The sequence below is a fragment of the Xylocopa sonorina genome, chromosome 12 (genome assembly GCF_050948175.1).
Source record: "Xylocopa sonorina isolate GNS202 chromosome 12, iyXylSono1_principal, whole genome shotgun sequence".
NCBI lineage: Eukaryota > Metazoa > Arthropoda > Insecta > Hymenoptera > Apidae > Xylocopa > Xylocopa sonorina.
In genome coordinates, this window is record NC_135204.1 from 9,223,151 (window position 1) to 9,239,645 (window position 16,495).

General features: G+C 48.9%; 1 protein-coding gene across 1 annotated transcript in view; it reads left to right on the forward strand.

Annotated features, from left to right (window-relative positions):
* Window positions 1-9,572: 9,572 nt before the first annotated feature.
* LOC143429642 (Fanconi anemia group J protein homolog) overlaps window positions 9,573-16,495 on the forward strand; it is a 51,962-nt gene continuing 45,039 nt past the window's right edge. Inside the window, exons 1-3 of the mRNA XM_076905318.1 lie at window positions 9,573-9,598; window positions 10,043-10,814; window positions 10,905-11,016. Coding sequence (XP_076761433.1) covers window positions 9,573-9,598; window positions 10,043-10,814; window positions 10,905-11,016 — 910 coding nt within the window. The remainder of the gene's footprint in view (window positions 9,599-10,042; window positions 10,815-10,904; window positions 11,017-16,495) is intronic.

Consider the following 16,495-nt stretch of genomic DNA (forward strand, 5'->3'; position numbering starts at 1 on the left):
TGATCTGAGGTGCACTTTTTAAAACGTCGATGGTGTTCGAACGAAATTCATCCTCGCTTGGTGAACTCCTTCGAGAGAGCTCGAGTTCGGTTACGAAGTGGCTGCGATTCGAATAGCTCAGTGGAATCGTCGACGAGGGATGGAGAGAACCGGAAGCGATCGAGTTCGGTGCGTAGGAGCGTCGTAAATCTTGGCGGTACCGAGGGTGTGGTCAAACGCAGTGTCGAATGACCGTGGTCCCGTCGACGAATCTATAAGGGGTAGCTGCTGCTGCGGCCACCCTTCGTTGCAGGCGGCCGTTGCACGCGTGCACGGTCCGGTGCGCGTGTCTTTGCGCTGCCCACGGACAAACGAGGTCCGCTGGTCAAACACACAGCGCGCCTCGCCGCGTAATATGTTCTCGTCACTGGCAACGACTGTTTTCCCCTTTCGCGGAAATTGCCGTTTTTCGGTGATTTATCGCGAGCCACCGTCCGAGGCTCCGCTCCTGGAGTTGCTCGCCTGGAAAGAAGCTGAGGGCGAGGCTTTCGAGGCGCGCCGCCGGACTTTGCCGGGCTCTATGCAAAGTGCGGCCCAGAGTGTCTCGAGGGTGGCTCGTGGGAAGCTTCTTCGGAGGTTATTGTGCGTATCGGTCGGTTACAGTCGCGCCTAACGTTGAAACGTAGGAGGAACTCTCCGCGAGGGGTGGATAACATCGATAAAAACCTGAGTTCGAATAGCTCACTGACCTTTTACCATGTATCTTTTCTGCTGTTACAAATCTATCGGACAAATTCGATCGAATGTACGAAAGCACCCTCACTGGCAAGATGGAGAACAGACTTCCATCGAGAAGAGCCCAGCGGATCTCTAATTTCTGGAGCAGCGCTCAGAAACGATCCACCGCATACGTAGAGCGTTTCCCTGGAAATCACGACGGTCTGATTATCATCGCGCCGCGACGGCTCATCGATCCGTGCCTTTGTGCGACTTCAGCAATTATCCTGACGGAGGGCTGCGTGGGAACGGGGACAGGGCGAGGGGGTAGCGCGGTGGGGCGTTGATACGGGGCTCCGTGGCCGTGTATTGTAATGGTTATTAGCGTCATTTAATTTTCTGTCGACGTTCGTTAATCGCGATGCCCCCCAACCCCCATCGCGGGAACCGCCGTCGTGCGCCCGCCGCGAGGAAATGGCCGATCCATTTGTCAGCGGCGCGCCGGAAGCGGCGAAAAGATCCGTCCGATGGACGGACGCGCAAAGGACTTCCTGGGTATCGAGCCGCGCCGCGCGCATTTATTCCGCGTGGATTATTTATTCCGCCTACGGGGAAGGGAGCTGGGAAAATGAGTACACCGGTGCTCCACGTGTTTGCCAGCCGATACCGCGATGTCCTCTGTCCCGGCTATTACCCGTGGAATTGGGGGGGAACGCGAGATCCGCGCGTCTTTTGTAGAGCGACGTCGATCGATCGCCACGAATTATAACGTCGTTAGCGTGTACAAGTACCGAGAGACATTAAACCCAGCGTATAATTGCTGGAAATTAGATCTAATTTCGAAAATTAGCGAAACGAATCTAATGAATCGGCGGACGATTAAGGGTTGAATTTAAGGGATGTGGAGGAACGTAAATTCTAACGATATACGTTGAAGCGAGTCTGAAGGATGTACGTTTCGATACGTCGAGCAAGAACAATGGACCGCGACGATTAAAGAGATGAGCGTTCCCTCGAAGGAACCGAGGGAGCCTCCATCCGTGGGCATTTTCCTCATCACCGGTTGACGGTTAAACGCAGGCGGCTCGATTTCATCTTTCGAAAGTTTCCGAAAGTCGGCCGTGGCGCCCTTTTTTCCCTCTGTCTTAGGGACGATCGTTCGTGCGGACACAGAGATTAGCCCCCCGGTCGGCTTGTGGATCGTGGCTCTAAGGGGATCAACCCCGAGGATTAGCCCCGGTGTGGATGAACAGATTATTTTCCCGAGATAAGCCAGGATCGCTTGTCGGACGGTGAACGACGGAGCTGGGTATCGTTTCAATGGGATATCGGTACTTGAACCTAATCGTTTCGCCTGGCTGGGAAAAGTCGAATTGTTTCAAAACGCCCCACCCCGCCTTCGACTCTCGCCTTTCATTACGAGACGGTGGAAACGTCTGATTAACCCATTCGCGTGGTCCATCGCTACTTCAATTCCGTTTCTTGCCGGGCAAGAAGCTCGATGTGAATTTAGTTTCTTCCCTCCCGTAGCGAAATTAATGAACATCGGTTCACGCTAATCGCAAGCGTGCGGCGAGCACGAGCAAAGGGGTAGCCAGCGTAATCGAATTGAAGATCCTTCGTTCGAGCACGCTGCAGCCATTAAAATAGACACACCATTAAAGCGGTTTATCAACGACGGAACAGGTGTACCCCGTCCCATTAATTTTTCTCAGCGTCGACCCATGACCCGACACCGAGCGGGTCGCTTAAGGGCGACACGACGCTCGTCCCCTCGTTATGATCACCATATGCAGGCGTCATTTGGGCCCGGCTGGTTCACGGAATGCCGCTAGGAGGAATATCGATTACGGTAATTGCGCTTATCTAGTTTACTGCCCGTGTAATCGATCCGGCTACTACGAACCTCACTTAACGCAAAAACTTTATTATCTGCCGGCCAGCCGGGAAAAGCTGTAAAAACTTTTATGCCCCGTCGTCGTTGTCCTCGTCCTCGTCGTCGTCGTCGTCGTCGTCGATGGGAAACGGAGCTCCGCTCTCTCGAGACGATGACGGAAATTTTGGACTAGGATCCGTCACGGGGGCGATGCGAAGCCTGAACTTCTCGTCGAGTATCGCGGAAACTTGCCGCGGTGGAAAAAAACCGCACGAAAAGTTTCGGATAACTGACGCGTTGGTAAAAACTGTGAGAGGATGGTTAATTCTCAGGGTGCTGTTTCGTTATTTCGATGAGTACATTCAAGTTGAAGAATATTTGATAATTGCGAGTGATCGCTTCTACGTGGAATGGATCCTCGCCCTCGAAAAACCACCCCGTTCTCTTGGAGCGTCAATAAAAGAGCGTCAAACCGGCGTGGCCAACGTATTACCAGCCAGAACGAAGTAACTGCGTGTCGTCTCGAAAACGCCACGCGTCTCCCCGCGGTGACACGAGCCACCCCTCGTTCTCCGCTCGACGCTGACCCTTGACCTCTCCGTTGGATCCTGCAATTAATCTGGAATCGGATAGGACGTCTATCGTGGCGTAGAAAATGTCGAGGAGCGAGGACCAACGAAAGAAAAAAGAAAAAAAAAGGAAGGAAAGAGAAGAAAAAGAAAAAATGGGGTGGTTTTCGGATAGAGGAAGAGAGAGAGAGAGAGAGAGAGAGAGAGAGAGAGAGAGAAGGAGAAGGAGACGAACACGAGGGAGAACTGAATACTGGACGGACTGTGCGAGCGAGGGTATGGTGGGGAGTGAAGTCATCCCAATTCTCTCGGAGAAAGCAGGGGGTAAAGTTCAGTCGAGTGAGAGGGCGGTGATCATACAGGACATTGAGCATCGCGACGCCGACTGCGCCAAATTATAACTTATTTTACGACTTTTTTGCACCGGCCATTTAACCTGCCGCACCGTGGCCCCGGGGGTTGCCATGGGGTGCCACGGTCTCCTGGCGAGAAATTCGGAAATGAAATCACACCCTAATGACTTCCAAGTTTCTCGCCGACGCTCGTCGAGTTCTCGACAGAATTAATCGTCGTATTCTCTAATTGGAGGAAGACAAATTCCCTCGACCGGGATCACCATCAACGAGGATAAAGATTGACGAGGCTCAGCGCAAGAAAGTAATTGTTACCGCGAGATCGTTGCGCACGGTAATAAGCGTTTCGTTTTATAAAGCCGCGTCCGCGAGGGGTCCTTGAAAAAAATCGCTAACAACGTTTTAATGGAGCCTTAAAGGGGCCTAGGCTCGCGAGATCCTCGTAAACGGCCGGCGGGTTGCCGCGATAATGAATTAATAATAGGCCTGGGCTGATTGCGACAGTGGGGGGGAGGAAGTGATAAAATATGAAAAATTAATATTGTCCAGCGCGTGACGAGCCCCGATCGCGTGTTGATAACCGGCTAACGCGAAACTCCGTTGTTCCCTCGCTCCTTTACTCGCGCCCATAGGCGTACCCGTGACAGCTTATGTCAGAAGCGCGGACACCATGACGGGACACACCGTGGAACACACCGTGCGCGGGTAATTAAAGAAGAAAACGGAACGACACATCTGCCCCGCGCGACAATTTACATCCACGCCTCGCATCCTCGTTTAATAAACCACGCGAATATATTTAATCACGTCTCTCTCTCTCTCTCTCTCTCTCTCTCTCGCTTCTCCTTTCAATATTCAACAGAGCATCCCTCTTGCGAACGTAGCTTGTCTTCTAATTGCACGTGCAACCGGCGGGTCTGTGCGTACAAATAGTTTGTTAAGTATAAGGGACGTGCAATCGTGATTCCTCGAGTGAGTCACTCGGCGCGATTACCCGCTGTGCAATTATCAAAGGCGGGTCGGTTTAAAGATTGCATGCGTACTGAGATAAGCGGTGTGACCGAATTAAATGTTTTATAAGGAAGTGCGCCGGCGATCGCTGTTACTAAATCAAACTGGCACCTTGGGTCTACGTGAAATTAAATTACCCACTTTCCATAAAAATGGAGCAAGAAAGGAGAGGAACGAACCACGACCGTTTTCATGCGAAACATACGTTAACGCGTACGCGTACGTACGGTCGTTAGAAAAGAGAGAAAAAAATGTAATTAAATTGCAAAATGCGTATTACAAGGAAAGGTTGCACGAAATTGCGCGAACGCGACAATTCGTTAAACGGTGTGTCCCGACGATGGCCATAATCGTAAAAGGGAAAACATCCCTTAAACGACCCTGCGAAATCCGAACGGACCGGGACACCATGCTGCGAGCTCGCGTTCTGTTTTACGACCGTCTTCGCATGGAAACTAAACTTATTACGCGGCAGGAGGGGGCGTTTGGCTCGATTTCCACCCCCTCCATCGATGAGGGGAGGCCTTTTTTATTAAATCACACGTCTCGCGTGCTACTCCGCCTGCCGATTAATTCGCCGTGACGCTTCCTTTTGTGGCGTCGGACCAAACTTATCCATATTTCATACCAAGCGAACCACCACCCCCGCGGCGAGCAACCCCCGACGATGTTTTCACTCTCTCGCGACGCGTATTCCGACGAAAGGATCGCAATATTTGATAGGCCCTCGAGTATAGCACCGTTTTATGGCATTCTTGATCTCTCACCCTCGTGACACGTGTTTCGAGCACTCTGTGGGGTGTAATGGGAGCGAATTTGCCTCGAGAAACAGGTCGAAGGTGCGGTGCTACGAGCTATCGCGCGCAGGGACGCTTGAACGCTTCCGGAAGAATCCTGTAGACCTCGAAGTGTCGATTCTCGAGCAAAGAACGTCGACGATCGCGCTACCGAGGTAATTAAATGTTTATCCGTGGGAGACGCATTCCTACCGGCGCACACTGATAGAATCGTTTATCGTCGACGAACCTTTTGTCGAGGTCGAAGAAACACAGACAGGGGTGGTTCCGGGCAGAAGGAGTTCTGGAGTCCTGCAAGGGACGGCTAATTCCACCGTGATCGCATCTGATCGATGTCCCTCGGCCGAACCCCGTGGAAAAGTTATTGTCCATCGAGTTTGCTCTCGTCGTCTGCGCCACGTCCACCCTTTTACCCTCCTCTAGCCGTGTTTCTGCGGTATTTCACCAATCCGCGATAACCACGGCCAAATCACGACTGAGCAGAAGAATTTCTTCGGGAACCTATCGGTCGCGCTCTCTTTTCAAATTCTATATTTTACAGGACCGTGTCCAAGAATTTCGGTACGGCGTTTCGCAACTTCCGATGGCGAAGTTTTACGAACGCGACGGATTCGTCCTCGTCAGAACTGTCGTAGCCGAAAATTCGACTTTTCGAGCGCGCGGAAAACCGGAAGGGGGAGAGGAAATTGTTCGATCGTCAAAAAATGGAACGGCGACAGGACAGGGGAGAGGTAGGAGGACGTTTCAGCTGGGGTGGGTTCGACTTTAAGGAAAAGTATATGCAATCCGGGACAAAAGATACGCTGCCACCGTAGTAGCTGGCACGGGGGCGCACATGGACAGTTTCCCCGGGTCCCCAGCCAGCATGATTCTTTTATTTTACTTTCAGCCGTGCTCCTGGACACGACGTGCTCGATTCGACCCTCCAGCCCCGTCGTCCCGTGGAAACAAAGAGGAAAAAGTCGATAGAGATAGAGCGAGAGGGGGCGAGCGGGAGATTGAAGAGGCGGAGGAAGACAGAGGAAGGTCGCATATGGTATCCTCCACCCCCGAAAGTTTCGTAGCTGAGGGGCAGAGGGGCTACCCGGCTATCTACGCCTCTGTCCCCCTGAACTCTGACCCTTTTATCTTATCTCACAGCCGATAGATAAGCACCGGCGATAAAGCTGCCGGACGAAATGAAGGCACCGTTGGCGTGGATGCAGTCGCCATTCCTTAATTAAGTCCCGACGACCGTTTATCCGGTTTATTGGCTTGTTTGCCGCGTGCTTTCCCTCAGTGACGAACATGCTGCCGAGGGGGATACTCTTGGATACCGTACGGACGTTACGCCGTTTATGGAATTGTTCCATCTTCCCGTGTCTCTCGTTCCTTTTTTTCTGCTTCTTCTTCTTCTTCTTCTTTTCCCTCCGAACTGTTCATCTGTCGTTCGAAGATCTCGCTGCGGTTCCTTCTCAAGATGTACATCGAGTATCGAGAAACAATGAGAAATAACGAGTATCGCACGGTAAAGAGGAGGCCAGGGCGAGATCGGAGCCTCGAAAATTACCCAACGTTTACCACGCGGAAAATAAAAAGGACGGGGCAAGGAGGAAGAGATACGAGATAGAGGGCGAGCGGAGAGCAGAGAAAAGAACGCATTACGTATTCCTCCGGCATCCCTCTTGATCTCCCGCATTTTTATTGCACTTGCCGCCACGCACACGCGCACACATACCCGCGCGGTAAGGAATATGTTTTATTTATATTTCATATTTCTCCCTCCCCCTGTGCCCGGTTTCGTGACCACCACGTGAAACTCAGATTCCCCTGATTCGCACAGGGTGACCACGGGACACCAGATCGACAGGGGGATATATCCTGGCTTGGTCCTCTTTTTAGCTGCGCCCGGTAATTTTACCAGGCCCCCCAGCCTCCTTCCAGATACCTTCCGCCCCTGTTTCGCAACCCCCACGTCTCCTCGTAACGAGGAACGTCTTCGTTTCGTCTATTTCCACGTTCGATGTCGCGGATCAGCTTCGACGAAACAGCTCTTACATCGATGTTTCGACCGATTGATTGATCTCTGAACGACCCTCGTGTCGTTATTATTCGCCAGGCGTGCGTCGCTGAACGATGGATGTTGGACACTGCGAAACGGTCGGACAAATTGGCGGTTCGTGTAAAATTTCGACGATTTCAATGGTCGCGTCGGTTAATTGTTCGATCGCGATCGCAATTGTCGGCTAAACACTCGATCGCTCGCTTTCTCTCTCTCTCACGGTGAACAGCGAAAGAGGTGAGCTCCAACGGAGCGTCGCGCGGTCGACGGCGCGTGAACCCGGGTTTTCGAGGGTTTGCGACATTTTCGGTGGGGTGTTACACGCAATTTGCCACACTTTCCTATAGTAATGACTTCCTCGGCCCCTTCGACGTGCTTTATGGGTATCACACTGGGCTGTGCATAACTTACGGCCCACGGACGCCAAGCGGTCCCCCGTCGTCGAGCGTGAAGCGGCCAGACGACGGAAACCAACAGCTAAATCACGTCTGCTGATCGTAAAACCGAATTGTTCAAGACCGAGGGCACGTTTATAGCTTGTACAGTATATCCGATACCGCTCTTTCGTCCTGGTTTTCCGCGTGCCGAACATTTTCGATCCTGTTCGCCGCTGATACTGTCGATAACTCCTTCGTACGCTGGCCACAGAGTTCGTTTCATCGGTACATCCGCTTCGATTCCAAACGCGAATTTCACTCAGCATCTCCGACTGTAATTGCCCAGGAGCAGGTTCTAATGGAAAGTCGTAACATGCCTCTGCGTTAGAATGCAAAGCCATTCCCGTGGCCGCTGTCAGTACCAGCCAGAGGCAGCAACCACCGGGGACAACTCGTGCGAATCGATCGAAACGCTCGAGACTGAAGCAGGCTACCCTCGCAGCGTGTTATCGCGGTTATCGTTAAGATATACATCATAACCGTGTGAAAACGCAAGAAGTCGACGGCGAGGATCGTTCGAGCGAACGTACGTGAGCTGAAAAATCCACCGCGGGCCCGAGTAATTTCATTGCACATACGTGACGGACCACTCGCCGTGGTACTCGTCGTGGTACGCTGCCGGTGTTACAGAAACATTGGTCCGCGTACGCGTCACATCCGCGTGGACGCGCGCACCAGAAGCGGGTGGGGTGGACGCGCGGAGGACGCGTACAAGTCGCGCGTGGGAATTTCGGATAATTTGATAAGGATTCACGTCAGAGAGCGAGGAGATGCTCTCCGCTACGCTGGACAGGAGGGGGGAATTCCTTATTCCAGTCGCACGCGCGCCGTATGGCTTTTAAATTCCGTGGGGCCCCTTTGATGAGGGCCGCTTTCGAAACAACGGCACAACAGCCACGTAAATCAGAAGTTTGATACGTTGGACCGGTCGCCGGGCATAAATCACACGCATCTGGGAATTATATTCCGTTGACCATTTTGCCTGGATCCTGCTACGCCGCGGAGGGTATCTTCTTTATGAAGGTCACCCGGGCAACGTAAGGAGCCGAGACACCGACCGGGGAGACCCGCGTTTCACCTGTCCAATCCTGTTCGCCTCAGAAATTATGTTTCCGCGGCGGGATCTGTGCGGAATAATGTCCCGTATAAATGGTCGTCGCCGGATGAGAGGAGATGCGACGAACCGTCGAGAAATTGATGGCAGATATTTTTGCCTTTTTTTTTTTTTTTTTCTTACGTCTTATGAAAGCGAACGCCGGGGAGAAATAATCGTTTTTGTATTCAAATCGTACGGTTTCTGGAAGAAATCCTGAAAGAGGTGACGCTGAGATGATATTTCAAACGTGGTTCCGATGGAGAGGTGGATTGTCGATTCCATTAATTAGATAGCCTAAAATCACTGTACGATTAATCGAAGTGATATCACGGGTGATAAAATCGTGGTTTGAAAGTCTTTTTCCAATCAGAAGTGAATGTTCCTTCTTTTATTTGTAACTTTGAACGTCTGTCGATCGTATTCAGATGTATTCAACATCATCTGCTCGATCATCTATCTCGTTTATATTATTTATATTTCTGGTTGACACAATACAAGACAGCACTGGAGAAGTCGTTTCGAATTCGAAAGTCGCGCCTAACCGTAAACGAACGTAAACAAATGAATCGCGGTGGAACGCGCGTGGCGTGATCACGTGCGACAGTCAATTGTCTCATTTCTCGAGTATATATCGATGATCCTGATCTACTTCCTTCGTATTGCCGTGCTTATTGTATAAAAGGTAATTAAACTAAAATGTTAAAGTGGCTGCGTTCATCCAGGTACGTAACTTGGTTTAAATATAAGTAATTGATAGGAAAGATATATTTGAAAAATTCGACGAAAGTATTGAATATGACTAGCACAGTGATAGACGGATATGTTTTAAAATATATCGAATTGATCACCGTTTGATCATCGTCTCGTCTCTAACAATCGGTTGGATAACTGCAAATTGAAAAGGTATTCGTTTCTCGAGTGTAGTTTTAACTGTATTTCGTTTGTATCACTGCACGTGGAAGCATGCTGCGTCTGAGGTTATATTAGCTTGTTGCTTTGTTTGCACCTGATATTAATGTGTTTATTTTGCATGACGTTTTACGATTTTCATCGAGTAACATTCTCGATACTGCGATAAAGTCTTATTCACGCAGTAATTCCTGTTTGTCTAACGAACAATACAGCGTTCGGCGATTCTAGTTTGTTCTGTATGGTTACGCTTGCAGGAATAATCAGTCAAGCCCATCTGGGTCTAAACCAGAAAGCGGAAAGTGTCAGACCAATAAACCGTCACAAGTTCAATCACCTATAGTTATCGAAATATCCAGTGACGATAGTAATACCTCGTTGGCTGACAAAACAATGGAAAGTGACGACGAACCAATGGCAATAGCTGTAGTGAATAGAAACAAAGTAATTCTATCGTCAACGGATAGCGCAGAAGCGATGGAAGAATCCATAGAATCCATTGAGGAAGAAACCGTAGAGTCCTCCCGTACAACTCCTATACTACAGAAGTCTAAGGTGTTCAATTGGTACCATCACTCAGCAGTCGCAAATAGAAACAATTATTCTATATACGGCGAATCTGATTCTTCGGATGAGTTTACTAGCTCTCCAAATTGGTATACACGAAACCAGAAGAAAAAGAAAGTTAAAACCTATGAAAGACCACTTCTTAAATCTAAAATGAATCGAACGAAGAAAGGTTTACCTCTAGCGGAGGAACCTTTACCTCGAACTGAGGAACCTTTACCTCGAGCTGAGGAACCTTTACCTCAAACAGAGGAACCTTTACCTCGAACAGAGGAATGTTTACCTCGAGCGGAGGAACCTTTACCTCAAGTGGAAAAACCTTTACCTCGAACAGAGGAACCTTTACCACAAGCGAAGGAATGTTTACCTCAAGCAGTAATACAGTACAAGCAAATGATAGCAGGCATTATGGTGAAAATTCCTGTGAAGCCTTATCCGTGTCAGGTTGCAGTAATGCACAAGGTGAGAGATTTTATAATGCAAAAGGTGTAACTTAAAAACAACTAAACATTAGAGATTTGTTAACAGGAAACGATTATTGTATTTTTACAGGTCATACAAGGATGTACAAAGGAAGAGAACTGTCTCTTGGAGAGTCCAACCGGTAGTGGAAAGACTCTTGCGTTGCTTTGTGGTGTCCTCGCATGGCACGATCACTACACCGGTGAGTTTCATTAATTACAAATTACAATATTATATTATGCATCCTCATTTTATTCAATCCATAATATTTAGTATTTGCATTTACTAATGCAAGTATTAATTTTATACAATGTATACAAAAATATTTGTAGTCCATTGATGCATGATTTTTCCAAAAGTAACTAAATATTTTACTATTTCTAATTTACGTGTCAAATAACTACCAGTTTCGTGGTAGGAATTCGTCAGAACTGTTTCGTCTGACAAATTTTTGGTTGTCGTGCGAATTTTTTAAATCAGAGCAGAAAGTCTGTTTCAACTTTATTAAACTTTCGCTCGTTAAAAGTTGAACGAGACTCGTAAGCCATTTCTTAACGTGTCACAGACGACGACGTCCGCCGCGTTGTGAAAGGTACATAATGTTTCCGTCGTGCCGCGTCGTCGCCCTGTAAATTGGCTCGTGCAGAATAATCAAGCGTTTGAGTCTCTCAAAGTTTTTGGAAACTCGTTCCCGTCTTAAAACGGCTATCGTTTCTGAAATTGCGAAGACCAACGTAAACGTATTAAGAGAAAAAAAAAACAGACGTATTAACGCGAATAAAAAGTACAGGCAAAAGTAATTAGAAAAATCTCGTTCAAACACATTCAACAAGAATGCAATCACAGTTCGGATATATCTAAAGTCTCGCTCTAGCGTAGTAAATTCTAATTAGCTATCACTTCTCAGCCAGCATCTATGGAATTCCTCCTCGTACGACATAAAAAATCAATTTTATATGAATCCGTTATCCACAATTGGCACACAGCTTGCAACAATGTTGCGATGGATTCCTAACACAAATGTTAAGGGGCAAATCCCCGTGACCGCGGAATGCACGTGGCGTGAGCGACGTATCAAGCGTGTAATCAAAGACTTTAGCCGCGCGACGGTTAAAAAGAGGGAGAGAGATAGCGAGAGAGGGAGAAAGAGAAAGCGAAAAGACGTTAAAGAAGTTCCGCCCGTGGAGTCGGGGTGAACTGGCTATATCAGCCGCGTTCTCCACCGTCCTATTAATTTAAATTATTCGACCATCTCGGTTAGCCCTTGCGTAGCTGCCCGTTCCGTGCTCGTCTCACGGTGCATGCCGCTAATTGGCCGCGAATCCCGCAATTCCTAAACAATTAGAACCGAGGTCTGGTAGCAGTGATCGCCTCGTCCTCCGAGCCGGTACCAGCTCGCGAGAGGACGACGCGCGTCCCTTCTTCACGTAATTTCGCGACGTTCGTTGCTTCTCGCTTATTATTTTCTCATTTACATAATCGTTCCTTTGTCGCAGTACATATTACGTGATATAGTTTAGCGGTATTGCCAGTAAATTAGGGGGATCTGGATCACGAACGACTGGAAGAATTTGTAGGGAGGTATACTCGAATCGTTCGACGATTCTGTGAAGGATAAACCGTTCGTGGAACGGTGACGTTCTTTGGCCTACATCGACAAGGATCACATTTATGGCACTTCTCGAGTGTCTGTTGTTCTAAAGAAACGAATGATATCTCGTATCGACGTCGCGGATAAGCACAATCCGAGATTCGTAAACCGTATTATCCGATCGTCCCTTTTGCGGTTCTCGCGTAGGAAAAATGAGCGTTCCCTATCGGGAATCGCGTCGTTTCTTATCTCAAGAGAGAGTCGCGACACAGACGGTCCATTGTCTGTCCGAAAATTCCTTGGGGGTGGTGAACTTAGGCACGATGATTCAGAAACTCTTCAGAGGGTTGCCTATCGCCGATCGCGATCTTAGTATTCCACCGGATCCCCTAATGAAGCTTGCCCGCTACTTTTTCTTTGCTCTGTTCCTGAAATCTCCCGAATGGACGTCGATTAATTTCTCGTGAAAGCCATAAAAAGTCTAGGAAAGATTTAGCAATTTTGCGAATAGTACAGTCGAATTCGTGAGACATGGTAGATAACGAGACGCTCGTTAGACTTGAAAATTTTCTAATTTTCCTCGTTGAGAACGACGCGTTACCTGGATCGTTCAAGAAGCGATCGAAACGAGTCAGGTAGCGCGCCGTTCCGGTTCCGGAACCACGGATGGAACCTCCCCCGTTTCCTCCTCCGCCTTCTCTTCCTTCTACCCGTGACATCGTCCCCATGAATCTCGTATCATCGAGCACGCGAAACCCCTTTCCGGTCGACGGATCGAACGTGTACGGGCAGTGGCGCGGTGGAAGGAAATCCTGGGATTAATTGTTGCCTTTCTGATGGCAGCGTATCATCGCTGCCACCAATTTCACTCCCGTTCCCGGTGAAATCGCGCGAGGTGTTTCACGGCATCGATTTCCAACGGGAGAATCAAGGGTTCCCATTTTGGAACATTTAAACGATCGTTTGAAAAAAGCGAGTTTATTTCGAATTTAAATATTTGTATTTACATTTCAATATTTCGTATTTACCTTGCTCGCTAAATATCGATCTCTGAAACTACCCCGGTTTTTTTTTTTTTTTTTTTTTTTTTTTTAACACCGTTGGAGGTATTAACAGCAGTTTCGGTTGGCAAACTTTTATCGCCATAATTAAAGCACACTTTCCCGGAAAGATCCAAATACGTGGCTCGTTCAATTTCTCTCATTAGTTCTATAAAGGGGAAAGGAAAAAAAGATTCCCTCGAACGTGATCCAGGGAGGCGCGTGCTGATCACAGGCGGCCTACTTTGATTTCAGCGCTCGTGTCGCGCGACACTCGATACGCTTTGTAGTACGCATTCGTAATTAGACGAACGAGAGGAGAGTGTACCGTTGGGCCTCGATTAGCGTTAGTCATGACAAGCGTTGTCCCCGCGCCACCTCGCCTACCCCCGTGTCACGACCAACTTCCTCCTTTTTTCCTTCCTTTTTATTTCTCTTCGGTTGTAATTCCCTTGCTCCTTTTAAACCTGCCACTGTCACGCTCCCCCAACGCGCGGAGGTCGAGTGGCACTGCTAGCCGCCGAAAACTTGTAAATTCGTGTGCCCTCCGCGACCGGAAATAAATCATTAGAACCTCCACCAGAGCCAGAAATGCCCGTGCCACTACGGTTTAATCGATACACCCACGGTTATCGTAGACGGTGACCATAGGGGGTGCGATCAGATTTGTCGTTTACACGTTCGCCACTGTTTTCACCTTCGTGTCTACGCTCGTGGTCATTTAATTTTTGCTTCAAAGGCGCACGCGAGTGGCTGCGAAACGTACAAGTATCAATGGAACTGGAAAACGAGGCTTCCTCTGTGTATACCGCGAGATTTGAACCCAGTCGTTCAACCGGGAGATTAATTTTAGCTGCCATTGTAAAAGTCGAGCACGTAGACGAACTGAAAAATCATCTACGAATCTGAATCTCGCGTATGACAATTCGTATGCGTCTCGATGTGAATATCAATCGTGACTAGAATCGACCGAGGAATTCTCGATTTCGAACACGTAGCGTCTTTATTCCGGTGATGTATCAAAGGAGGACCAGTGATTCCGCAAATAAGGACATCGATCAAAAATCCTCGAGTTTAGCCCGCGATTTCTAAAATCCCATATTACAAAACGAAATCACGTTACCTGACGGAAATCCGTAATACAGCCGAGGTTCTAACCGGCGACAGCCGGGCTCCTAAATAATCGGAACCTCGTGACCAGGCCCTAACCGAGTCGACGTCGGTTTCGTACCGAGTCCCCCGCACAAGAGGCACTTTTCCAGTCGACGATGATTTACCAGTCCACGGAAGCATTAATCGACGATCGCTAAAACTCGCGTCCCGCTCAATTACCGAAGAATCCACAGAACGAAATCGTCGTTCACGGTGACACGGTGGTGTAGAACGCCGCGCGGTGAGAGAGGCCACGGGGGGGTGGTTCGAGTGGGATCCGAGGGGTATAAATTTCGAAAGTTTATCGCTGAATCGCATGCTTCCTAATGTCACTTTATAACGAGGCTCGCTGGTTCGACTACGTGCTAGCCAGAGTTGTGTATGGGGACAAGTTGGCCCCAGTGATGAGCAACTTGCAGAATTTTTGTGCCCAACGTGACGCACGAATCTGTGGCAGGTCGAGGGGCTTTCTAAAAGTATACCTATCGATATTTCAGAATATTTTTAGGTATTTTCTGAGAGATACTGACAGGAACTTAAGTGAGGAAATAAATTCGCCAGTTTGTTCTTGCCACGTTCTAATCGTGGATGAGACGATGGAAGCGATAGGAGAAAAGGGTTGCTCGTCACTGGGGTTAGCACGTGGAGGAAAGGGTTGGCCACTGTGCGGGCAAGTCGCAACAATTATCGGTGGAACAAAGAATTATATATTGCATTCTGGGTATCGTAGTCCTTCGTAGCCGCCGTGAATCGCGTTCGCGCGACAGCATGCAAATCCACGAGCGGCTGTACGCTCTTCTGTGACGTTCTGACATTAATAACCCGTAGCCAGGTCCTCTTTTGTGCGACGGAAGGTACCAACCGTGGTACCATCGTCGAGCATCGTTCCCAGAAACGAGCCGATCGCTACCACGCACTCGAGGAGGCTCGTCGAGCGCACGAGACGTATTTAGGTGTTTATATATGTCTTCTTGTATGCAGTTTGAAAAAATATCGCGAAGCCTCCGCGAAAAGTTGGCGAGTTCTCGTGAATTTTTCTCAATCCCCCAGTTACTCGCTTTGCTCCGCTTTCGCGTTTGATTTTGAAAATTACAATTGCATACACCGCTTGGAACAAAACGAGAAGCGAAACGTGCGCAATCTGTTCGTGGCAAACGAAAATGGTTTTCCCTTCGCTGAAGGTTCTACTTATTAAAATTCAGACGTCTTGAACAAGAGTCAGCAACGGGAGCGGCGGCAACGAACGTTGACGTTGAAGCGCGTATAAACTAAAATCTGTTACCTGTGAAACGGAATATTCCGGCAGACAGTGAAAATTTTTTACCCGCTCGGTTTTCAAGTTATGTAATATATTTTCGCCGTATCACGTTTCTTGATGGAGCCGCGTAGCCGAGGGAATGTTTCTGGAAAAGCAAAAGACCAAACGGTTTAAAGGGCGCAGAGAGAAAGAGAGCGAGAAAAAGAAGATAGCATTCTATGGATTCCACCTCGTGGCATGTGAAATTTCAGTGACACGCGAGTAACAAGCGATGTCCAACCTTGAAAAGAATCCCCTTTTAATTCAATTTCCACAGTCGAAATCCGTCTCGATTCTAACCCCTTGCTTTCTGAAATTCTTCCCGCGAGAGCAACGACGCTCGGCGCTCACCCCTGACGAACAATCGCGTTGGCGATCGCGCGAGCCCCCAGCAGAAAAATCGGTTCGGATCTAACGTCGAGGTTTCGCGAAACGGAGGACCGTTCGCTCCCTGAAAAAGGAAGGAAGGACGCGTTCGCCGGTCGTTCGGCGAAGAGAGACAGGGACGAAGGGAAGAACGGTAGTCGAGGAATGGTGCAGGGCTACCCGCAGAGCACGCTACTCGCTGTGGCAGCTTCACGAACGAAAGACAAAGGAGGGC